Raw genomic sequence first — 25,625 nt, 5'->3', positions numbered from 1 at the left:
GACTATTGTAAAATACACGTATTGACCACTCCATTGAATTATCCTTGCAATGTACATAGACTTTCGACTCTAAACCTCCATAAGAGGGAGGTAACCCTGATTAGCGTTCTGTATTTTACCCACATTGGACACATATCCATTCATAGGTTATGTTGCAATATTTTGATGTGCAATAGAAATTGATTATTTAAGGTAGCAAATTTTATAAAATGTTTTAGTATTAATGATGAATTCAGGCGTTTAGCTCCATGTGTGGTACTGGGGATTAGTTAACTGTAGATGGAATTTAAATTGCAAACTTTGACATGGTTATGTACTACAATGTACACAGCGTACAAAGTATAACTGGACGAATACTCCAAGTAATGTATTTTGTCTGCATGTGAAATTAGGCTGATTTGGCAATAGGACAGTCACGAAATCACGATCCCATTGTTTACACGTGGCTTTGTTTACATGATACGATGTAAACAGACTTTGAACCATCCAATGAAAATTATCGTAACACCCTCTGCGTATATGAGTAAGTCACGCCCTCTTTGTTCTTCAACTTCCGGTAATGGCGGCTCTGTGATGAAGACGTTGGGTCACAAAATAGATTATTCGGGATAGCGATGTAAAGCAGACTTAATAGGGAATTTCCACGATGGAGCAGGTAACATTACTTACGAAATATAATTTTATCTTGAGAAATCGCGCGCAAACCGTAAAGAAGGTGAAATATTTAGTGAAATTTCTGTGATCCAGCAGTTCTTGCAGCTAGGATGTAAGATGACCAATCACCACAGAGGAAGGCTGAATGGTATTGGTATGACTTAAACACGTGTATTTGGTTGTAGTGTATCTTAGGTATTATAAAGAGTATATTGTTCATATGTACACAATACAATATCATCTGTCAGAGTGCATTTGTAGTTACCACCCCAGCATGTGACAATCTGATCATAACGCTTTACAACATTTTCGACATATTTACCATTATAACGAGTGTTTATCTTTCAGACATACAACAGTAACAGACTATTGTGAACAAAAAATTACATTCAAAGCAAGACACATGCAGTCGTTTTGGCCAGTTCTGGATCACATTTCCATTAACGATTGCTGGCGGTATAATCCATGAAACTAATTTAGGTTTCAATCTTCTTGTGAGAAGATCAGAAGTTACTCAAATGAAAAATGAATTATATGAAAATTGTTGTAAATGTCACCGATCCTTACATTTTCCATAACCGAGTTCACAGGTCAGTTCCAAAGCACACTGCCAGTTCCGAATCATAGAGAAATGAAATAACTGCAGGCTGTCAGATTAAACGTTGACTGATCCAGTCTCTAACTTTAGATTAATAAATCTGTATGTTTATTCCACTTAAGATAGACCTAGTTTCTGTAGAAATAAAACCAAACCAGACACTAGTTTAAATTAATCTTTACATTTCAGTGAGTTTTCTACATTTTTCAAAAGGGTCCTGTGGCTTTCGAATTGGGAAAGATTGTCAACATTTTGATCAAATTGGGAAAACCCAGTCATTATTGTAATTATTTTAAATATATCATATCAAACAAGAAATCAAACTCAAATTTATGTCATTCTTCTTTTAGGCCAATTCAACTTAATTAGTAGATTATCATCCAGGGTCACCAAAAAGTATTGGGCGGGTAGGAGGATTTTAATTTTCATTTTCTGAGAAAAATATTAATGACCAACAAGTTTTTGTCAACAGTTCTAAGTGCATAATTTAATGTCAGATAGATATCAATCTATGCTTATTTCACAGACGAATTTTAGGTTAAGGTTTAATTTCAAACACAGAAAGATACCAAACTTCATCAAGATATATATGGTTTCCGCAAACCAAATATATTAAACATTTATCCCTTCCTTTCATTTACACCCGTAAGAAATTAAGAAAACCATATGCTACATATGTCTATTTTCTTCACATGGTTTTTCACGTTGCTATACCGGAATTGTAAACAAGAAGTGTAAATACCGGAGTCAGACGTGAAAATTTTCCGGAAATCGCATGTTTCGCAAAATAAAAAATTCCAGTCAGGTCGATTTTTTAGGGGCGGGTGGGGATGATAATCTATCAATTAAGTTGAATTGGTCGAAGAGCTCTTCTGCATTTATTGGGACAAAGTGGACCTATAGTCAGTGAGGAAGATGATAAAATGTATTAAATATGGCTTCTCTTTAAATGTGTGAATGTAGAAAATACAAAATACTATCAAAACTCAAAAGTAATGTTTTACTAAAGTGGAAGCATAAAAACAGTGTCATATTTGCAAGTAATATCCTTGATATGACCAATGAAATGATGTCATATTATAAGAATTCCCTGTATTTAATTACTCCATGAATACTTATCACTTAATTAGTTTGTGTTTCAGTTGAATTAAGATGATGAAACAGCGTATGAGAAACTTACTGAGCACATTCACTTATGCAGTGACAAATATTTGTCCCACTCCCGTATGTAAACAAATTGTTTTTCACCTTACTATGTATGAGAGTTCCTCAAAGGGAAATAACTCTGATGTACCTTGAAACCGGCATATTGGAGAACTTGTTTGTTAATCATCATGAAATAAAGGAAGTTTAAATTTTGTTTCAGCATGGAAGTCAAATTCTGTCTCCTGATGCTGCCGTGTTTGTTCCACGACAATTTGCAGCAGACGGATTGTCACAGATTCAGCAGATTCCATCTTACATGACGAACTGTTATCCGTTTGTGGATGCAGACAGGTATTTATCGGGAGAACAACCTGACATTTGACCCTAGTTAACCTTTATATTATTGTCAGTATTATGTTTCCCCTTCTTTAAAGGGCAACATTGTCTTAGTCTGATTTTAGCTCACCTGAGTGATAGGCCCAATTTTCAAAATAGTGAAAATCAAATGGGATGTTTTTGATGTTTAAAACTCTTTGTCTAGAAATACATTTGAATATTGGAAAAAGCACAGACATGCAGAGAGTTTGCTCTGCTTTTGTTGTAAAACTGCCATTTTATAAGAAATTCATTACAACATAGTGGAACTTCTCACTGTAATTGTTTTATGGATACAATTGAATGTGCATCTTTATTGTTTTAAGCATGCTAAACACTGGAGTGACCTTGAGGTTTTTCTGTTCTTGGTGTTTTTATCTTGCCTGTATTCTGATAAAAAATTTGTCTCCTTTTTTGAACCAGGTCATTTTCAGCCAAATTTTGCACTAGTTTTCTTGGTTGAAAGTTTGTCAAAATGAAGGACCACATTTACTTCCAAGGGAAGATAATTAAAAAAAATATTGAAAGTAGGATGGAAAGAAACAGGGTTGACTAAAAAGTGGTTAATATGACTATAGATCAATAGTGGTCAATACTGGTTAAAACCGGTCAATATTGGTCGATTGAAAATTATTTGGTCATTATAGTCTGTTATTTATTTTAAATGTTTAAGTGACCATTATGGTAAATACTGTAATCCATAACATGCACTATCAGTTTATAATATACTTATAAGTCATAATATTAAATAAATACTGTACAAATGATTGTTGAATTGGGGAAGATGTTAAAGTTTCTGTTCAAATTCCTTAGTTTAACAAGAACTACCTATTGTTTCAAATCTTCATTTTAGCTGTTAAATAAACATTTGAGGGGGTGGGTAGGTGATGTTTTCATAACAATAACACACACACTGGTCATCTCTGGTCCCAGTCTTATGTTTATTTTAAACACCTGTCAACTCTGCTTCCTGTGCTGAGGTAATGTCCAGCTATCTTTTCTTCTTAATCTGTCCAGGTACATGTATTAACAGCTCTGTCTCCCATTGTCAAGCTATGTTATAGAACTGTGACCCTCTGGTAGGTACTGAAGATATTTCGGTCAGTTTCTGCAAACCAAATATATTAAACTTATGAAATTACATTTGATTATTTAATGAAAAATATTAATCAACAATTGATCCATATAATGAAAAGACTCAATTTATCTTTATCTTTACAAGAAATGTACAAAAATAGGAAAATGGACAGTTTAAATCACAATTGACCAGTATTGACCACTTTAGGAGTATTGACTGCGACGGTTAAAACCACTGGTTAAAACCGGGGACAGTTTTAACTGCCCAACCCTGGAAATAAAGAAATGTTCTCAGAAACCACTAAATCATAAAGGCTAAAACTAATGTTTGACAGTTTTCTTATGTAAGGCCAATTCAATTTAATTAGTAGATCCAGGGTCACCAAAAAGTATGGGGCGGGTGGGAAGATTTTAATTTTGGTTTTCTGAGAAAAATATTAATGACAATTGAGTTCTTGTCAACAGATGTGCATCATTTTATGCCAGATAGATATCGATCTATGATTATTTCACAGACGAATTCCAGGGTAAGCTTTAAATTCCAGCACAGAAAGATACCAAACTTCTTCAAGATATGAAGAACATTAATCCCTTCCTTTCATTTACGCCCGTAAGAACGTGAGATATTAAGAAAACTATATCTGCTTTCTTCACGTGGCTTATCACGTTGCTATACAGAAAATGTAAACAAGAAGAGTAAATGCCGGCATTGGACATGAACATTTTCTGGAAATCACAAGTTTCGCAAAATAAAAAAAATTCCAGTCAGGCCGATTTTTGAGGGGCGGGTGAGGATGATAATCTATCAATTAAGTTGAATTGGCCTAATGATGATGTTTGTTTAATCTATCGTGTTCAATATCAATTTCTGATTTCTGTATGAGCAAGGTTGCTCAGGTGAACATTGCAGCCGATAAACCTATTGTTTTTCTCTCAGAAATTTCTAAACCAATTAATAATCAACTTTGGATTATAATGATCTATGAGACTCATTGTAAGGATATAGAATATAGTTGATAGTGAATATGTCTGATCTGGGGAGACAAGTTTTTGTTGTTGGAATAAACAGTGTAAAAAAACAATGATAATATGAATTGAGAATGAAAATAAAGGTCGGAATGCCCAGTAAAACAGATTGCACAGGTGATGGATAAGATAGTTTTCGCTGTACTATCAATGTTCTTGGGACTGGGACCTCAGTATAGATCGTAGTCCTCAAGTACTTCATAAATATTTTATATAGTGGCACATGGCATTTTGAAATTATATTTGAAATATAATCTTTAAATGTATATTTAAAAAATGATTGTCGATTTATTTCTGCCTGTTTGATGGAAAAAGTTCAGGAAAACTTCGAATTTTAAAATTATTTTCTTTTTCTAGGCATAAGAATTGGGGTCGACATGGCAGACCCCCTGCACCTTTTTCAGGTCCCTGTCCAAGACCTGGCAACCAAAGAATGACCAGAAATTATCCAGGTATCTTAAAACTTTGCAAAATGATACAGTGGATTCATATAAATTCATGGGAGATATATATTTTCATGGATTGTTGAGATTTTACAGTTTCAATGGGATGTAATGTCGTCGAATGGTTTCTGTATGCTGAAACACCATGTAAATTTTATATTATGTTGTTGTTTGAAATTCATGGGATAGGCAGGCCGGATTGAACATTTTTTTTCACATGCTGAAGTCCAGGACTTTTGGGGTCAATTTTTACAGAGTCCCACCAGGAAATATTCAAGTCCAGGTTGAATTTAAAATTTTAATCTTTAATCTTTTCGTCACTAATCACTACAGAGTGCCAGTTATTTGACACTTGCAACACGTCAAATTCATGATCATTATCATCTCTTTCTTTTAATTTGTGGCCACTAGAATGAGGGGTGTTAACAGAGTTTTTAACACATTTTCCAGCATAAAAGTCCTTAAGAGGATTTGAATATCATGCAATATATAATTTTATTACTGAAATTAAAATCTGATTGTTGTTGTTATTTCTTTCCCCCTGTGTTTTAATATTGAGAACTCATCAAACGTTTTCAAAAGTAAGTTCAAGTTTTAAATTTTACTGATGACAGGGAAAATGTTCAGGGGTGTGAATCTTGATTGGGTCTATTCTGAGATTAGTGGTTCCTCTCGTCATAGTCTGACATCGCAGGAAAACTATGACATAACGAACATATTAGGGCTGAAACGATTCACCAAAATATCGATACTGTTCAATATAAAACGCTCGATTCAATGTTCAATTCATTGCCTCGAATGTCGATTCGATACATTTATTACAAACGGATTCAGTAAAATGCATCAGGCTTGACCTGTACTTTAATATTATCTAACATACCTGCGTGAGGGACAACATAGAGTCCAATAACATTCAGATTGTTGTTTGCCTCGAGTCTGACGAAAACAATAATGAACTTTATCGGTTTAAACTACAGAGTACAGAGCCAACAGCCTTTTACAGGCATCTTACCGTTTGGCAACATTTTGCTTTTAAAATTATGATTGTGAATGATGGTAATTAATTTTTCTTAAATCATGTTATTAATTGGTTTCTTCTGTACATTGTATCATATTGAATTACTGCATAAGCATTGCAATATGTATCGTGTCGTTTCAGTCTTAGAACTTACTGCATTGTTTTGTCATCCTCATCGAAGACAAGCCAAGGGCAATCGTCTCAGGAATGTTCAAAGTTATCGACACATTACTCCTGATTTTATGCTTTTCAAATGAAATACAGACAACTCTTCCTGTGAATATGACTCGATGCAACTAAATAAATAATTTTTGAGAAAGTTTAACTTTTTTCAAAAATCTCTGGAATCTGGCCAATTGATGGGATCTAGAATCTCAGTATTGCTGGGGGGATCTAGAATTTGATTTAGAAGCTTTGTACTATGTATATATATATTGAATAAAACAGGTTTGTTCTAATACTATGTAGAACATGTATGTTGAAACTAAAGTCAGGTATATTTGGTCATTAGCAGGTCCTGTAAACAGAGTGCCAGGACCATTCAATCCAAACATCCCCCCTCCTCTTGAGAACACATGGATGATGCCTCCAACCAGTGCTCCACCTTTGAACTTTCTGAATTTCCCACCCCCAGATCTGGTCAGTCAGGACAAGGAGCCTCTGCAAAGGGATTCACCCAGAGTTCCAAGTAAACATGGCTGGTCTGCGAGGGAGGGGGAAGGAAGGGAGGGTCAGCGACACAGTAAGAAGAGAGATCATAAGTCAGACAGTTTGGAGGGAAGGAAAAATGACCAGGTAACATTACCACACAGCAGAATTAACTAAACACCAACATAACAGCGACCCACTCCAGTAATGTTCCAAAAGATTGACCAATCAGGCCACAATTAAGAACAGATAAAGGTCGAATAGTTTTAGAATTCAGTGGATTTGACCAATTAGGCTGATCACTGTGTAATAGATAGAAGTCCGTACAGTACAAATGTATGACAAATCAGGTTGCCAGTAGAACAAGTGATGGCTTCATTAAAAAGTGTATCCCCTCAGAAGGACAGGACACTGTACTGGGTACATTCAGGGCAGCCTACAGTGATAACTGAAAGCAAAACATGTTACAGAGTCAATTAAGTCTGACACATTTTACATTAAGTGATACAAAAAAAGTGGTTAAAATCTCAGAGAAAATCATATTACAGATGAAACTCAAATGAAGGAAAGTTTTATGTAAGCATCAATATGTTTTGTAAACTTAAGTTTTGTAGCTCACATCTTATTGAAGTTTGTTTATAGTCTGCCTGTTGTCTGGTTGTTTGTCTGTCTGTCTGTCTGTAGTCTGTCTGTCTGTAGTCTGTCTGCCTGTTGTCTGTCTGTCTGTAGTCTGTCTGCCTGTTGTCTGTCTGTCTGTAGTCTGTCTGCCTGTTGTCTGTCTGTATGTAGTCTGTCTGTCTGTCTGTAGTCTGTCTGCCTGTTGTCTGTAGTCTGTCTGTCTGTAGTCTGTCTGTAAACTTTTTGACTTCTTCTCCAGAACCACTGGGCCATTTTCAACCAAATTTGGAAAAAAGCATTCTTGGGTGAGGGGCTTTCAAGTTTGGTCAAATGAAGGGCCATGTCCCCTTCAAAGGGGAAATAATCACAAAAATGCAAAAATAGGGTAGGGTCATTTAAAAGTCTTCTTCTCAAGAACCACTGGGCCAGAAGGGCTGTAATTTACATGAAAGCTTCCTGACATAGTGCAGATTCAAGTTTGTTAACATCATGACCCCTGGGGTAGTATGGGGCCACAATAGGGGATCAAAGTTTTACATACAATTATATATGGAAAATCTTTAAAAATCTTCTTCTCAAGAACCACTAGGCCAGAAAAGCTGAAATTTACATAAAAGCTTCCTGACATAGTGCAGATTCAAGTTTGTTCAAATCATGGCCCCCGGGGGTATGATGGGGCCACAATAGGGGATCAAAGTCTTACATACAAATATATAGGGAAAATCATTAAAAGTCTTCTGAAGAGTCACGAGGCCAGGAAAGTTTATATTTACATGAAATCTTCCTGACGTAGTGCAGATTCACGTTTGTTAAAATCATGGCCCCTGGGGGTAGGATGGGGTCACAATAGGGGATCAAAGTTTTACATTCTAATATATAGGGAAAATCTTTAAAAATTTCTTCTCAAGAACCATTGGGCCAAAGAAGTTTACATTTACATGAAAGCTTCCTGACATAGTGCAGATTCAAGTTAGTAAAAATCATGGCCCCCTGGGGTAGGTTGGTCCCACAATAGGGATCAAAGTTTTACATGTCAATATATAGTCTTGGGAAAATATTCAAATATGGGACAAGATGACTCAGATAAATGATGTGGCCCATGGGCCTCTCGTTGAATTGTGTGGGTTTTTTTGTGGGTCGTACTAGAAATGTATGGGTCCCGTAAAACTTTTTACCTGGCACGACCAATTTCCTATGTGTATTTATTGGTAAAAGTTTTCTAGAACTCTGATTATTTACTTCTAGTCATCAAAATGAATTAATAATTTATATAGAGAAGTAGAAACAACTCTGGCAAGAGTAACCACAGTGAGAGTCACAGAGAGGACACGAAAGCTCAGAGTAGGAGGAAGAGGAACAGCCAGAAGTTAAGTGTCGGTCAGGAGGTGATAGCAGGCGACCAGCCACCAGACGTCTCACTGACAGTCTGTGTCACGGATACGGCTGTACAAACAGGTATCAGAAGTAAATACAGCTTTTGTCAGCTGATAGCCTTGGGTTCCCCAATTTTGTAATTGGGTTAAAGATAGAAATGAAATGACTCTGTGACCATGATAAAGAAAAATTGTTCATCTCCACAGTTAACTACAGTTAGGATTATATATCTGTGTTGATTATATTATGGGGTTTATGTAAGGCTAATTCAACTTAATTGATAGATTATTATCCCCTCTCGCCCCTCAAAAATTTTTCCGCCACGATTTTTTTTTATTTTGCGAAACTTGCAATTTCCGGAAAAGTTTCATGTCCGAATCCAGTATTTACACTTCTTGTTTACATTTCCGGGATAGCAATGTGAAGAAAGTAGATACGGTTTTCTTAATTTTTCGAATTCTTCTGGGCGTAAATCTTGAAGAAGTTTGGTGTCTCTCTGTGTTTGAAAAAGTTTAACCTGGAATTCGTCTGTGAAATAAGCATAGATTGATAACCATCTGACATTAAATGAAGCACTTCTGTTGACAAAACAATTGATTAGTATTTTTCTCAGAAAATATAAATTAAAAAATAAAATCCTCCCACCCGCCCCATACTTTTTGGTGACCCAGGATGATAATCTACTAATTAAGTTGAATTGGCCTAACAATGGAAGTATTGGGGTGATTTGTATGATTTCATCAAACTTTCATTGTTAAATGTTTTTACATCCTTCACAGTACACACCGTCGTGACATCATGCCTTATATTTTGTAATATACTGTGGAATCAATAGATTTTGTGGGAGCTCCATTTTTGTTATACTCCATTCTTACAAATTTATTTGTAAACAAAATAATGGTTTACATGATATTTCAATGTATAAATTCAATATCTACGAGTATGTGTATCTTCCCCACAAAATTAAGATTTTGGCAGTCCATGAAAATTGTTCCCATGCTTTTGAATGATTCCACACTTTAGATTGGTATATTAAATTGAATACGCAGTGTATTTTTTTTATTATCAAGAAATAAATTGAAAGCAAAAGGTTTATTACTGACAAAGGAAGACAACTCTGAATGGCAGAATTAAGATCCCTGGAACATCATTTCTATTCAAACCAATCAAACTTGACCTCACAAAAATATATATTCTGTAGTATATAGGCATTTTATCATGCTCTATAGATGTTTTAAAATATTCTACAGTTTATAAGCATTTTTATCATGCTTTATGGGTTTTAAAACAGTTTTCATAGTAAGAAATATGCAGAATTGCAGCTCAGCTCAATGCACCTTTGAATCTGTATAACTTTTTTTCATTCCACATATGCAACACACAGCAGTGCCAGTAAGCTTTTTCCTCGATTTTGTTAGTCATTTGTTAGCCTTATGTACATGTGTAATTTAAACACTGATTAAAATTTCTGTGTTGCAGAATTTTCAGAGAAGTTTGCTAATCAGATTCTTGCTCAGTATCCCAGCCCTCTGTTTAATCCGGACTTAAGTAGCCGTGGTTTGAGTAGAGTGGTCGGCAGCTCCTCAGAGGACTCGGACAGTGGCTATCACAGTCCACTACACCGGAAAAATCAGGTCACGAGTGGCACACAACCGGGGGAACTTGTCTCTACTCCGGTTGTCAACAAATCACAGCGTAACACCAGGGACAGTGATAAACATTTGATTAATCAGCCATCATCGGGGAGAGCTGCAGAAAAATCATCCATCTCCTCAAAGGAGAGTCCACCCTCACATCAGGTGTTTTCTTATGCATTTATTGCACAATCGAAGCCTGTGATAGAGTCCAGTGTGAAGATGATCGAGGGCCGGGAGGAAGACACAAGGCCAGCTGAATGCAAGAAGACAGAGGGAGAGGAAAGTGGAAATGAAGGGAAGAGAAAAAGGAAACGGAATAGGAGAAGAAGAAAGAAGAAGAAAGAAGAAAATGAGGAGGGAACAGAGAGACAACCAGAGGAGGGTTCACGAGAAGTGGAGCTTCACTTCCAGGATGAGGAGGAGTTCCCAAACCTGAGAATGAGGCAGGATAATGTAGGGGGCCCACACAAAACGCCCACCGTATCCTACAGTGCTGTGCTGTCAAAAGTCAGTTCTCTTCTAATTCAGAAGTTTCTTTATAGACTTATAGTTAGTGTTAAAGTTTGCTCAATTAGGATGATTAAGTGGCGTACCGGTAACAAACAACAGTTTCTTACTGCACTAATGATTAATGACTCACTATGTGTTGGTGATCTGTTTTAATTCTTTAAGTTTGTACTAATGATTGGTTATATCTCTTTGTAGGATAAGACTTCTTCACAAAATGAACAGTGGAAAAAAATGGATGGACCAAGTTCTGGTCCAGGGCTCGGTAAATAGTAACTGTTACAGATGATTAATGTGTATAGTCATTAACTAGTAGTACTTCTTATAATAGTAGTGCAAAATTACTCCGTACTTATAATAGTAGTGTATAATGACTCACTGCTTATAATAGTAATGTATAATGACTCAGTACTTATAATAGTAATGTATAATGACTCGGTACTAATAATAGTAATGTATAATGACTCGGTACTTTTAATAGTAATGTCTAATGACTCGGTACTGATAATAGTAATGTATAATGACTCGGTACTTATAATAGTAATGTATAATGACTTGGTACTTATAATAGTAATGTATAATGACTCGGTACTTATAATAATAATGTATAATGACTCGGTACTTATAATAGTAATATATAATGACTCGGTACTTATAATAGTAATGCATAATGACTCAGTATTTATTATAGTAATGTATAATGACTCGGTACTTATAATAGTAATGTATAATGACTCGGTACTTATAATAGTAATATATAATGACTCGGTACTTATAATAGTAATGTATAATGACTCGGTACTTATAATAGTAATGTATAATGACTCAGTACTTATAATGGTAGTGTATAATCAGAAATAGACATGGTAGACAGAGGGTATGATTTATAAAGATATAGCTAGTGCGAGAATCTGAACAAGATCAGAACAACTGACTGTATATTACAGACTGTACAGGGGATCATAGCGGTGTTCGTAACTCTCGACGGCGGAGAAAGAAGCTGGAGATGGTAGAGCAGGCCGCCGAGGAAGAACTGGCTGAGATCAGTCTGGAGCAGCAGATGCTGAAAGAACTCAACTTAAAGCCCCAGGAGAAGGGTCATTCAAACCGGCCGAACTCGGGTCTCCAACAAAGGTCAAGTCCAGCCAATCCTCAGCCCGGGATACTAAAAGTCCCTCTGCAGAATCAACCTGTGGGGAAGAAAACAAAACAGGGAATTTCTTTAGATCTCAGTGCGATGATTGATGCATTGGAGGTATGAAGGAGATTACAACTCTGTAGATTTCTTGTACGGCAAAATTACTCGTATATCTCAAATTGCATGTTATCTGTTAATCAAGAGTTCTTATGTGTGTCTTAGCAACAGAAAATTAAAAACAAGTAATTTTATTTTGCAAGTGCAGTGGTCGAAATAAATTTTTTCTACCATAGGCTAAAATGGATATAAAATCCACAGGCTAAAAATGAAAACCTATTAGCTAAAATAAACAGAATGAAGCGGTGCTCTTTTTTTCAAATCAGTGATTTTCCCCAATATTACCGAGCCTAGTGGGTCATCAGGCATTGTTTGGACAAGTGAATGACATAGGTCATACGGTGCAATGTTGGGTCTCTTGACCTTTGCACCTCTAATCCACCTCCATCACCTGTTTACCGCAGGTCTCCAATTTCATACTCATCAGGGTTGTCACTAAGGATTTTTCAAAGTGAGTGTCGTAATTTTTCTGCACCCCTATTCAGAATGAACACAAGGTGATACTTACAACTGTTTGTCTTATTCACAAACATCAATTGATGTATGTGTTCATAACTCTAATTACCTATCCCATGCATACTTGTGATATAATTCGCTAATTCGCTTCGTTTTTGTTAATCGTCCATGCGGTCAGCAGCACACTCTAGTGACATCACAACAACACAACGTCAATATGATGTATCAGTGTAAATAGGACACATTGAAATGATGAGTAAATTCATAATTTATTATGGCTGTCTCACATGGGTAAAGTCGATCTCACACTGGTGATAATGTGAGAAAGGAAAATCTCACATGGCTGTCTCATCTAGGGGACATTGTATGTAATGAGCCTACATGTAATTTATGTTTGCCATGTGATATGTTATTTTTAGAGAAATGCTGCTGATCTAAGATATGGAGTTTTCCCCAGTTCTATAATGTTTGATGAAAACTATAAGTTTTTGGACCATATTTTCTTAATCACAAACATTGATCACAGTGGAGAACATTATCTATACACGTGTATCATTCAAAGACACAGTGGAGAACATTATCTATACACGTGTATCATTCAAAGACACAGTGGAGAACATTATCTATACACGTGTATCATTCAAAGACACAGTGGAGAACATTATCTATACATGTGTATCATTCAAAGACACAGTGGAGAACATTATCTATACATGTGTATCATTCAAAGACACAATGGAGAACATTATCTATACATGTGTATCATTCAAAGACACAGTGGAGAACATTATCTATACATGTGTATCATTCAAAGACACAGTGGAGAACATTATCTATGCACTTGTATCATTCAAAGACATGTCAAACCTTAAACGGTGAATTATGTTCTCCAACACCCTCTGTCTTCTTGAAGTCAAAATCAAGCATGTAAATCAACATTTTCAGTGAAAAACCATGTCAGGTGATAAAATGCTTCAATTTAACCATGTCAGGTGATAAAATGCTTCAATTTAACCATGTCAGGTGATAAAATGCTTCAATTTAACCATGTCAGGTGATAAAATGCTTCAATTTCCGATGTCAAGTTACAAGAAATGATATGAAACTGTTCATGAAAATCATTAGTGTGTGACGCAAGGAATTTTAAGTTTAAAAAAAACCAAAACCATTATACTAGACTAAACCTGACAGAAATTTTTTTTTTAAATTAAAAATTACAAGAACATCACCCATGTTGATTAACTTTTTGAGGCCTTAAAATGATTCTGGGTAGATATACAATACATGCAGAATGACATAACATGCGAAAAGAGAACTAGTTTATTGTTATGTGCTTGTAGTGACCCACTCACTGTTCAATAATCTGATTGTGATGCATGTTATCTTATATTAGAATATATAATTATGGGACATCTGATACATGTATATCCAGTCAGAATTATTTCACCAACACAATGCTCATGTTTGTACAGTGTATATGAAGATCATAATCATAAAATGATGCTCATTTCAGAAAAAGAAACCTGAAGTTCACAGACCAGTTGAACAGAAGGCTATCAAAAAACCTGAACTCAAAACCAAGGAGAACAAGGTTTGTTGACTCCACCGAAATAAGTACAACTAATATCATATCATAGAAATAAGTGTGACTAATATAGAAATAAGTACAACTAATATCATATCATAGAAATAAGTATGACTAATATCATATCATAGAAATAAGTACAACTAATATCATATCATAGAAATAAGTACAACTAATATCATATCATAGAAATAAGTATGACTAATATCATATCATAGAAATAAGTACAACTAATATCATATCATAGAAATAAGTATGACTAATATAGAAATAAGTACAACTAATATCATATCATAGAAATAAGTATGACTAATATAGAAATAAGTACACTAATATCATTTCATAGAAATAAGTGTGACTAATATCACAGATTCAAGTTTGTTAAAATCATGACCCCCGGGGGTAGGATGGGGCCACAATAGGGGATCAAAGTTATACATACAAATATATAAAGAATATCTTTAAAAAATCTTCTCAAGAACCACTGGGTCAGAAGATCTGAAATTTACATGAAAGCTTCTTGACATAGTGCAGATTCAAGTTTGTTAAAATCATGACCCCCGGGGAGTCCCGTGTGGATCCGGGTTAGAATAGATCCTCAGTACCCCCTTGCTTGTCGTAAGAGGCGACTAAATGGGGCGGTCCTTCGGATGAGACCGCAAAAACCGAGGTCCTGTGTCACAGTAGGTGTGGCACAATAAAGATCCCTCCCTGCTCAATGGTCATAAGCGCCGAGCATAGGCCTAAATTTTGCAGCCCTTCACTGGCAGTGGTGACGTCTCCATATGAGTGAAATATTCTCGAGAGGGACATTAAACAATATTTAATCAATCAATCAATGACCCCAGGGGGTAGGATGGGGCCACAATTGGGGATCAAATTCTTGCATACAAATATATAGGGAGAAAATCTTTAAAAATCTTCTTCTCAAGAACCACTGGGCTAGGAAAATTCTAATTTACATGAAAGCTTTCTGATATAGTGCAGATTCAATTTTGTTAAAATCATGACCCCCGGGGGTAGGATGGGGCGACAATAGGGGATCGAAGTTTTACATACATGTACATATATATAGGGAAAAATCGTTAAAAATGTTCTGAAGAATCACTGGACCAGAAAGGTTTACCTTTAAATGAAAGCTTCCTGACATAGTGCAGATTCAATTTTGTTAAAATCATGACCCCTGGGTGTAGGATGGGGCCACAAGAGGGGAACAAAGTTTTACATACAATGTTTTTGATGTGTTTTGAACTATGATTACAATTACAGAATAACAATTGAAATAACAGAAGTACAATCTTTGGAATTACTCACAAAATGTATAGACCTGCAAATCACTTTCACCATGCAGTTTAACTACTAATTCAGTACATACAATGTTTTTTGATGTTTTTATACCCCCCGAACGAAGTTCTGGGGGGTATATAGGAATCACTCTGTCTGTCCAGATTCGTGTCCGGGCCATAACTTCTTTGTTCTTTGACTTAGGCATACCATATTTGGCACACAGGTAGATCACCATGAGACGATGTGTCGAGTACCTTCATGACCTCTATTTGACCTTGACCCTTGACATCAAGGTCAAAATTAAAGGTTTTTGTTTACAATGGATTCATGTCCTGGCCATAACTTCTTTGTTCTTTGATATAGGCATACCATATTTAACACATGAGTGTATCACCATGAGATGATGTGTCATGTACCTTCATGACCTCCATATGACCTTGAACTTTGACCTCAAGGTCAAAATTGATTATAGGGTTTTGACATAGTCATACCATAAGACATGGGTGTATCACCATGAGACTATGTGTCATGTACATTTATGACCTCTTTATTACCTTGACCTTTGATCTCAAGGTCAAAATTATAAGTTTATGCCATGGATTTGTGTTCGGACTATATCTTCCATTTTCTTCTACAAAGGCATACCATATTTTGAGATTCAGGAAAGAGGTAATTTATACCTATTAACAACACCCTTTCGGAGATAGGGGTAAGCGGGGGGTATTCTTAGTTAGCATTGCTCACAGTACATCTTGTTTGGACTATGATTACAATTACAGAATAACAATTGAAATAACAGATCTTTGGAATTACTTACAAATTGTATAGACCTGCAAATCAATTTCACCTTGCAGTTTAACTACTAATTCAGTAGTTGCCAGTATAACTGTAGTCAGCACTGTTTGACATGTACTTATTTCAGTGAAATTCATATTTTAGCACCTTTGGTGGAGAGTTTATTTATGATCACTAGAATATGAAAATCTGCATTGTCCATTTTCATTCATAGAAAAGTGCAGAGTTATGATTACGCCAGGTAGTGCAGAGTTATGATTACGTCAGGTAGTGCAGAGTTATGATTACGTCAGGTAGTGCAGAGTTATGATTACGTCAGGTAGTGCAGAGTTATGATTACGTCAGGTAGTGCAGAGTTATGATTACGTCAGGTAGTGCAGAGTTATGATTACGTCAGGTAGTACAGAGTTATGATTACGTCAGGTAGTGCAGAGTTATGATTACGTCAGGTAGTGCAGAGTTATGATTACGTCAGGTAGTGCAGAGTTATGATTACGTCAGGTAGTGCAGAGTTATGATTACGTCAGGTAGTACAGAGTTATGATTACGTCAGGTAGTGCAGAGTTATGATTACGTCAGGTAGTACAGAGTTATGATTACGTCAGGTAGTGCAGAGTTATGATTACATCAGGTAGAGCATTAGCTTTAGTTGTACCAGATAACAAGTACTTTAATAAATAAGTACACCTACACTATGTGTTGTATCCACATTTTGTAGATCTACTTTCAGAAGCCAGGATTGTACAATTACACTATGTGTTGTATACACATTAAGCTACATTTTGTAGATCTACTTTCAGAAGCCAGGATTGTACAATTACACTATGTGTTGTATCCACATTAAGCTACATTTTGTAGATCTACTTTCAGAAGCCAGGATTGGGACACAACTTGTTGGATGCATCAGCTCCTGTCAAACGAGGAAAGGAGAGGGAAAACCCCAAACCAAAGAAACCCAGCTCCCTAAAAAAAGTAAGATCCTCCCTGCGGATATCTAAACAAAGTAACATCCTCCCCACGGATATCTAATAAAAAGTAACATCCTCCCCACGGATATCTAAAAAAAAAAGTAAGATCTCCCCACAGATATCTAAAAAAAGTAAAATCCTCCCCACAGATATCTAAAAAAGTAAGATCCTCCCCATGGATATCTAAAAAATAGTAAGATCCTCCCCATAGATATCTAAAAAAGTAAGATACTTCCCACGGATATTTAAAAATTAAGATCCTCCCCATGGATATCTAAAAAAGGTCAGATCCTCCCCACGGATATCTAAAAAAAGTAAGATCCTCCCCATGGATATCTAATAAAGTAAGATCCTCCCGACAGATGTCTTTTTCTGTGAGAGGTATCTAAGGAGTGGTTCAGCAGCACCGGTCGATAGATTTATATCATGACATCAGAGATGTGGAATCAATCAATAGATTTATATCATAATATCAGAAATGTGGAATCGGTCAATAGATTTATATTTTTAATATTAAACAATCGATTTATATCTTGATATCATAGAGATGTAGAATCAATCAATAGATTTATATCTTGATATCAGAGATGTGGAATCAATCAATAGATTTATATCTGAATTTCAGATGTGGAATCAATCAATAGATTTATATCATGATATTAAAACAATAGATTTATATCTTAATATCAGAGATATGGAGGAATCGGTCAATAGATTTATATTTTAATATCAGATGTGGAATAGTCAAAGGAGAAACCCTATGTGACTTATTCGTATTGTGAGTTAATACTGGATACCTCTTCTTCGGGATAAAGGCTGGGAAACATGCTCGTCGCATGCATGGGGTGTCGTGTCGTGGTCGGTTGGTCTTCCATGATCTCAGACTTCTGTTATCTTTTTGTCTTAGCGTATTCACTGTGAATCTCTTTTCTGTAATGCCATCAAATGTCACCTGTAGGACCCCGATTGTTTGTTGACGGTTGCATGTCGTGTAAACCAAACAGCATAACAAAACATGAAAATGCTTTTCAAATAAAAGGTGTTCTAGTCAGTGGGTGACTAAATTTTGATGTGGGCCCCTATAATTGCAAAGTTCAGTAGCCCACATGGCTACCAAAGTTTTCAAGTTAGTTTCAAACCCTGTTTCAATGGTTGATGATAGGGCTTTTATATTTTACATGTGACAAGACCTTTCTTTGGGTACCAGAGTTTTTCACCTCATGACCTTGGCCACGGGATATGACCTACTTTTGAAAAACTTTTTGCTGCCATACGAAGGCATCAGTGTTTCACAAACATGTTTTTCCTGAATTTCCACTCACTCAGATTGAATTTTTTTCACTAAAAGAGTAAATTCTTAAATTTCAAAATATTATTTCTATATTTATGACAGACTTCTCATCATTAAATCATGACTCCTAGGTCAAGGTCAGGATCACAGCTGGGGTTGAAAGTTTTGCATAGGAATATATAGGAAACATCATCTCTGAAAAGGGGGGCATAGTGTTTCACAAACTCATCTTGTGCTTCTCTTGTCCTTGTCTTAGTTAAATCCATGAGCAGGTACGTTTTTGAATTCTTATACCGTGCCTTGGACCACATTTTTCAAAGCAAATCAATTCTAAGTATTCCTACAAAGTGGTTCACACTGATGTGTCCTTTCCTATAGGATTGATTGCTTGACAAGTTCTACTGTTTGCCTTTGACATTGTTTATGTTCAAGTTGTATTTTTTCTTGTAATGATTTTTTTTTCCTCATTTTTTCCCCTGGAAATTTAGGTTATCTTGAAAGAGAGAGAGGAAAAGAAAAAGATGAGGCTTCTTGAGGATGCTGAATCTGCCAACAATGGGTAAGTGTGTGTTGATACGCTCAGCAAGTGACTGTAAGGGGGGAAGCTAATAACAGGAAGGTGTGTTGATACACTCAATAAGTGACTGTAAGGGGGGAAGCTAATAACAGGAAGGTGTGTTGATACACTCAATAAGTGACTGTAAGGGGGGAAGCTAATAACAGGAAGGTGTGTTGATACACTCAATAAGTGACTGTAAGGGGGGAAGCTAATAACAGGAAGGTGTGTTGATACACTCAATAAGTGACTGTAAGGGGGGAAGCTAATAACAGGAAGGTGTGTTGATACACTCAACAAGTGGCTGTAAGGGGGAAAGCTAATGACAGGAAGGTGTGTTGATGTACTTATCTACCAGCTGTGAGGGAGGGGGAGGGGAGGGAGAGAGATCTAATGATGTACTCATCTACAAGCTGTAAAAGGGGGGGGAGCTAATGACAGAATCTTCAGAAGGATTGATGGTTCCTGTCAAACGAGATGTCCCAATAACGGCTCCACTGTAGAGATGTAGAGATTTCTAAGAATATGATTCATACATGTATTTTTGAATTTTGACCTATTGCCAATCAGTCTTTGTCCGTCGTCGTGTGTCGTCTATTAACAATTTTACATTTTTAACTTCTTGAAAATTACAAGTCCAATCATTACACATTACTTTTTTGGTTTGAAGCATCTCTAGGATAAAAGGAATATAAACTGTGAAATTTATGGTAATACCTCCCCCGGGGCCTCATGGGCGAGGCAAAATATGCAAAAAAGTTAAATTTTCAAAAATCTTCTCTATTCCCGCATATGTAGGAGAAAAACCTAAATCCATGAAACCCTCAACTAAAATTGTGAAATTCATGGCCCTAGGGTGCTGCCAATATGGCCATATAGTGAAAATGTATTAGATCTTTAAAAAATCTTCTGTACTCCCATATATATTTGAGAAAAGCCAAATACATGATTATGATGTCCATGAAGCTATCTACCTGAATTGTGAAATTCATGGCTTCTGGGTCAGGATTCAAACCCTAGGGCGGGGTCAATGCGAACATATAGTGAAGATGTATTTCTCTACTGCCATGTATATATATTTGAATAAAACTAAATGCATGATTATGATGATGTTCATGAAACTCTCTACTAAATTGTGAAATTCATGGTTCCTGGATCAGGGGTTCAGGCCCTTTGGCAGGGCCAATATGGCCACAGAATAAGAATGTATAAAAATTCATTTTTTCTTCTCAACTTTCACAGTCATGTGAGATAAATGCATGGTTATGATGTTTGTAATGTCCTTTTTCTAAATTGTGGAATTCATGGGGGGGGGGGGGGGGGGGGGGGGGGGGGGGGGGGGGGGGGGGGATGTCAAAATGATTTATATTTTTCAAACATACATTTTTCCTTCTTCTATAAATGAATAGGAATTATGTGCATATTTTGAAATGTCATAAACATGTGCACGAAGGACTCCATATTGAGACTTAAATGCAAATATGAGACTCCCTGTATGGGCTATGATACTCAGGTGACCGTTAAGGCCCATGGGCCTCTTGTTTTGGAAACTTCTATTCAATATAAGCAAATTAGGCACAGTTAGTATAATGTTGAATGAACCTCATAAAGTATATTTTTGTACAGGTTTTGGTGTAATGAAAGATCCCAATAAGGGTTTATAAAAACCTGTAACAGTCGTATTGTGTAACTTAGGTGAGCAAATTTTATATGCATATCAGTGATGGAGATTCAACTTTCCATGTTGTGGATCCAAAAGGAGTGAAGTTGGCCACATCTCATGACATTAGTTATTGAGGTCTAGTCAGGGGTATTAATACACCTGGAGACGGATCTGATCTACATCTAGATAATGATTTTGTTTTATACGTAACCCAAAAGAACAATTTGTTTTCCTATTTGATACATAATATTGTACATAGGAAAATATGCCTTGTAAAATTGTGACAGCAAAACAGGACTGTGTGATATTGGGATATCACATTTTTTACAGCCTTCTATTTATCCCCAACTTAGTAGCCAATCACAGAGCATCATTTTAGTTGCCTAGGAAACAGCTTGTTTTGTGATGTGTTTCTGTTTGTTACAGTGTGACTCTGGGTATTGGTGTAGTGTCAGGAAATGAAAGTGACTTGTCTCAAGATGGTGAGTGTCATTGCTTCTGATAACGCTTTAAATTAAAAGGTGAATCCCTGGAGAAAATGACACCTTGTGTCAAAAACGGCAGCAGATCTATAAATGCTTCATTTCTGACACATTTTATTGGAAACGCTGCGAAATTATATTTTTAGCTCACCTGAACCGAAGGTTCAAGTGAGCTTTTCTGATCACATTTTGTCTGTCCGTTTGTAAACTTTTCACATTTTCGACTTCTTCTCCAGAACCACTGGGCCAATTTCAACCAAACTTGGCTAAAAGCATCCTTAGGTGAAGGGCTTTCAAGTTTGTTCAAATGAAGGGCCATGTCCCTTTCAAAGAGGAGATAATCACAAAAATGCAAAAATAGGGTGGGGTCATTTAAAAATCTTCTTCTCAAGAACCACTGGGCCAGAAGAGCTGAAATTTACCTGAAAGCTTCCTGACATATTGCAGATTCAAGTTTGTTCAAATCATGGCCCCTGGGGGTAGGATGGGGCCACAAGGGGGGAACAAAGTTTTGCATACAAATATATAGTTAAAATCTTTAGAAATCTTCTTCTCAAGAACCGCTGAGCCAGAAAAGCTGATTTTTACATGAAAACTTTCTGACATAGTACAGATTAAAGTTTGTTCAAATCATGGCACCCCGGGGGTAGGATGGGGCCACAAGGGGGATCAAAGTTTTACATACAAATATAGTTAAAATCTTCTCAATTAACCACTGAGTCAGAAAAGCTGATATTTACAAGAAAACTTTCTGACATAGTGCAGATTCAAGTTTGTTCAAATCATGGCCCCTGGGGGGTAGGATGGGGCCACAAGTAGGGGGGGGGGGTGTTCAAAGTTTTACATACAAATATAGGAAAACTCTTTAAAAATCTTCTTCTCAAGAACCATTGGGCCAAAGAAGTTGACATTTACATGAAAGCTCTCTGACGTAGTGTAGATTCAAGTTTGCAAAAATCGTGGCCTCCAGGGGAAGGTTTGGGGCCATAATAGGGACTAAGGTTTTACATGTAAATACAGTGGAGCCTCGTTAATCCGGACACTTTGGTTCCCAGCAAAATCATCTGGATAAATGAAGCGTCCGGATAACTGAATCGCATATTTTTTTTATCTTTACAAAAATAACCAATATGCTTACATTATTGATGCGTAGTGAATTAAACACATTCTATCATTGGATTTAAACATTTGCATTAGTAAATAAATTATGAAAATGGTAATATTTACATGCATTTCAAAGCACTAAAATTGAAATATATGTGTGCATTGTATTAGAATCAATCGTACACAGGTACATTCTACATGTGTGACATTCTAAACATTAAAAACTTACTATATATACATGTGCATGAACATACATGTATACTTCACGCCAATCAACAATATAAAATCTAGAATCTAGAAGAAGCCGATATCAATTTACGAATCAGTACAACAAGCAATTCAATAAAACATATCATTACGACATGATGTTTAATTCATTGATACTATTAAGCTATTGATCAAGACTATTAGAAAATATGCTATAGATTTATTTACAAAATTCAACACTACATGCAATACAGATCTTATGTGCAAAGATTGGCAATACAATGTCTCGATCGACACGTGCTATCTAACTAACTTATCATCACACACCACCTAATCAAAGGAAGGTGTTGACAGGGTACAGGTAATCGCCTCAATTAGACAGTTTGATTTGTTTTCTTTACAATTTACACCTTGCTAAAATTATCCGACAAAGACCTTCCCTCGAAAAAAGTACTGTCCGGATTAACGGTACAATTTTCAATGCATTTTAACGTTTTGTAGTAAAATATGACCGTCCAGATCCGGAATGCGAATTTCCGGATTAAATGATGCAAAATAACGTATTAAAATTCCGTTCCCTAGAAAAATCGCCCGGAAGGTGAAGCTCCACTGTATATATGGAAAGTCTTCAGATATCGGCCAAGGTGACTCAGGTGAGCGATGTGGCCCATGGGCCTCTTGTTGATTTTGTCATATACATGTATATGAATCAAAGTTTTCAAATCTCAAAGAATCTTCACAATTTTGAGGCCCCATAATATGTAGTACTTTCAATTTTGTCTTTCATTGACCTTGAACTTAGGCAAACTGTGTTTTAATATGTTAAGAGCATCTACTGTTTTTTCTTAAACATGATTTTTTTTCTCCCATTGACCTTGACACTTTAAATGAATTTGGGTTAGAATTTCAGCTTTCTGATTATACCAGCTGTTTAAATAAGTTCTGTGCTTTATGCAGTTTTTTAAAGGGGATGGTTAGGCAAAATTCTGAATTTCAAGCACCGTTTATGTTTGATGTAAATAAGCTTGTCTTCCTGCAGTTCCTGGATGTCTATGTGTTTTCAAAGCATATTGCTGTGCACCTGTCGGTCGGTATGTCGGTCTGTAGACCACGTTGTCTGTTCAATATCTTGAGAACCATTCACTTGATCAGAATGATATTTCATATGTAGGTTGGTTATGAGTAGTAAAGGACTCCTATCGTTTTTCAGGTCACATGGTCAAAGGTCAAGGGTCAAACTGGACATATGAATATACTGTCTGCTCAATATCTTGAGAACCCTTTGCTTGACAGACATCAAACTTGGAACAATGGTACATCTTCAAGAGATGATGACCCCTATTAATTTTGAGGTCACATGGTCAAAGGTTAAGGGTCAAATGGACATAGGAATTTACTGTCCATTCAGTATATTGAGAACCCTTTGCTTGACAGACATCAAACTTGGTACACTAGTACATCTTCAGGAGAAGATGACACTTATTGATTTTGAGGTCACATGGTGAAAGGTCAAGGGTTGAACTGGACATAGTAATATATTGTCTCCTATATTTTAAGAATTATTTGCTTGACAGACATCAAACTTGGTACACTGGTACAACATAAGGAGTAGTTGACCCCTATTGATTTTTAGGTCACATGGTCACTCCACTCTTGACTTAGGAAGATATTGTCTGCTCAATATTTTGAATTGATGATACTAATATCAATTAAATGATGCATGTGTATAACCCTTTTCAATTTTGCACCCCGGGGGGGGGGGGGGGGGGGGGGGGGGGGGGGGGGGGGGGGATGTGTTTTAAAAACATCTCTTGTTCCTATAATGTATTTTGTCAAGATAAATGTTGAGGAAGAATTTTTTTTACAAGGTGTGAATAGAAATTTATCCTGAAGTTTGTTTTAAAAAAGTAGCATGTACTTTAAAGCTATATAATATGCAATAATCGTTCTCACAAATCTAAGAGACCAACTTGATACTGAACAAAATGTGACAGCTAAATGGAGGTGATTGCTATATTGAGCTTTACTGTGCTAACTTAGAATTTGCCAACTCATTGATTTTGGTAGAAGGTGACTTAGTAATGTGTTATATAGGAAACAGAGAATTGTTTAATAGTCTCCTTACATATAATATTGAAGCCAGCATAATCAAGCACTTGTTTAGTCTCTGTAGCTTACTTGAGCACCTGTTTATATCTCTGTAGCTTAATTGAGCACCTGTTTATATCTCTGTAGCTTAATTGAGCACCTGTTTATATCTCTGTAGCTTAATCAAACACCTGTTTATATCTCTATAGCTTAATCAAACACCTGTTTATATCTCTGTAGCTTAATCAAGCACTTGTTTATGTCTCTGTAGCTTAATCAAGCACCTGTTTATGTCTCTGTAGCTTAATCAAGCACCCGTTTATGTCTCTGTAGCTTAATCAAGCACCTGTTTATATCTCTGTAGCTTAATCAAGCACCTGCTTATGTCTCTGTAGCTTAATCAAGCACCTGTTTATGTCTATAGCTTAATCAAGCATCTGTTTATGTCTCTGTAGCTGTCAGCTCTAAAGGATCAGTGGTGGATTACACAGGCACGGGCACACCTGCCAGTAACGACCTGTCACCCATCAGCCAAACCTCGCCAATCAATATGAGCCCCCTATCCCCCGGGGTCAGCCCACAGAATTCAGAGGTCAACAGTCCAATAGCAGGAACCATTGGCAAGGAAGTTCGCATGAAAATTCATAGTCGGCGATTCAGAGAGTAAGACTGATTGTTTTGTTTTGATGTTTTCCACCACACTCAACAATTTTTAAGTTTTCTGGTGGCGCTCAGTTTTTGTTGTTGGAAGAGAGAACCCAGATACA

At 36.3% G+C, this 25,625-nt stretch overlaps 1 protein-coding gene across 6 annotated transcripts in view; it reads left to right on the top strand.

The window, feature by feature from the left end:
• The first annotated feature begins 532 nt into the window (after positions 1-532).
• LOC125661657 (selenocysteine insertion sequence-binding protein 2-like) overlaps positions 533-25,625 on the top strand; it is a 50,213-nt gene continuing 25,120 nt past the window's right edge. Inside the window, exons 1-13 of one of the 6 annotated variants that reach the window (XM_048893724.2) lie at positions 533-655; positions 2,619-2,749; positions 5,234-5,328; positions 6,849-7,132; positions 8,878-9,058; positions 10,457-11,121; positions 11,320-11,386; positions 12,069-12,376; positions 14,346-14,423; positions 17,358-17,471; positions 19,247-19,317; positions 21,404-21,459; positions 25,314-25,521. In XM_048893724.2, coding sequence (XP_048749681.2) covers positions 647-655; positions 2,619-2,749; positions 5,234-5,328; positions 6,849-7,132; positions 8,878-9,058; positions 10,457-11,121; positions 11,320-11,386; positions 12,069-12,376; positions 14,346-14,423; positions 17,358-17,471; positions 19,247-19,317; positions 21,404-21,459; positions 25,314-25,521 — 2,267 coding nt within the window. In that variant the 5' untranslated portion in view covers positions 533-646. Of the gene's footprint in view, positions 803-2,618; positions 2,750-5,233; positions 5,329-6,848; positions 7,133-8,877; positions 9,059-10,456; positions 11,122-11,319; positions 11,387-12,068; positions 12,377-14,345; positions 14,424-17,357; positions 17,472-19,246; positions 19,318-21,403; positions 21,460-25,313; positions 25,522-25,625 lie in introns of all 6 variants that reach the window. The other 5 variants (XM_048893727.2, XM_048893728.2, XM_048893726.2 and 2 more) reach the window with 5 other exon arrangements.

This window comes from Ostrea edulis, chromosome 8 (genome assembly GCF_947568905.1).
Source record: "Ostrea edulis chromosome 8, xbOstEdul1.1, whole genome shotgun sequence".
Taxonomy (NCBI): Eukaryota; Metazoa; Mollusca; class Bivalvia; order Ostreida; family Ostreidae; genus Ostrea; species Ostrea edulis.
This window is presented reverse-complemented; position numbering and strand designations above follow the sequence as displayed.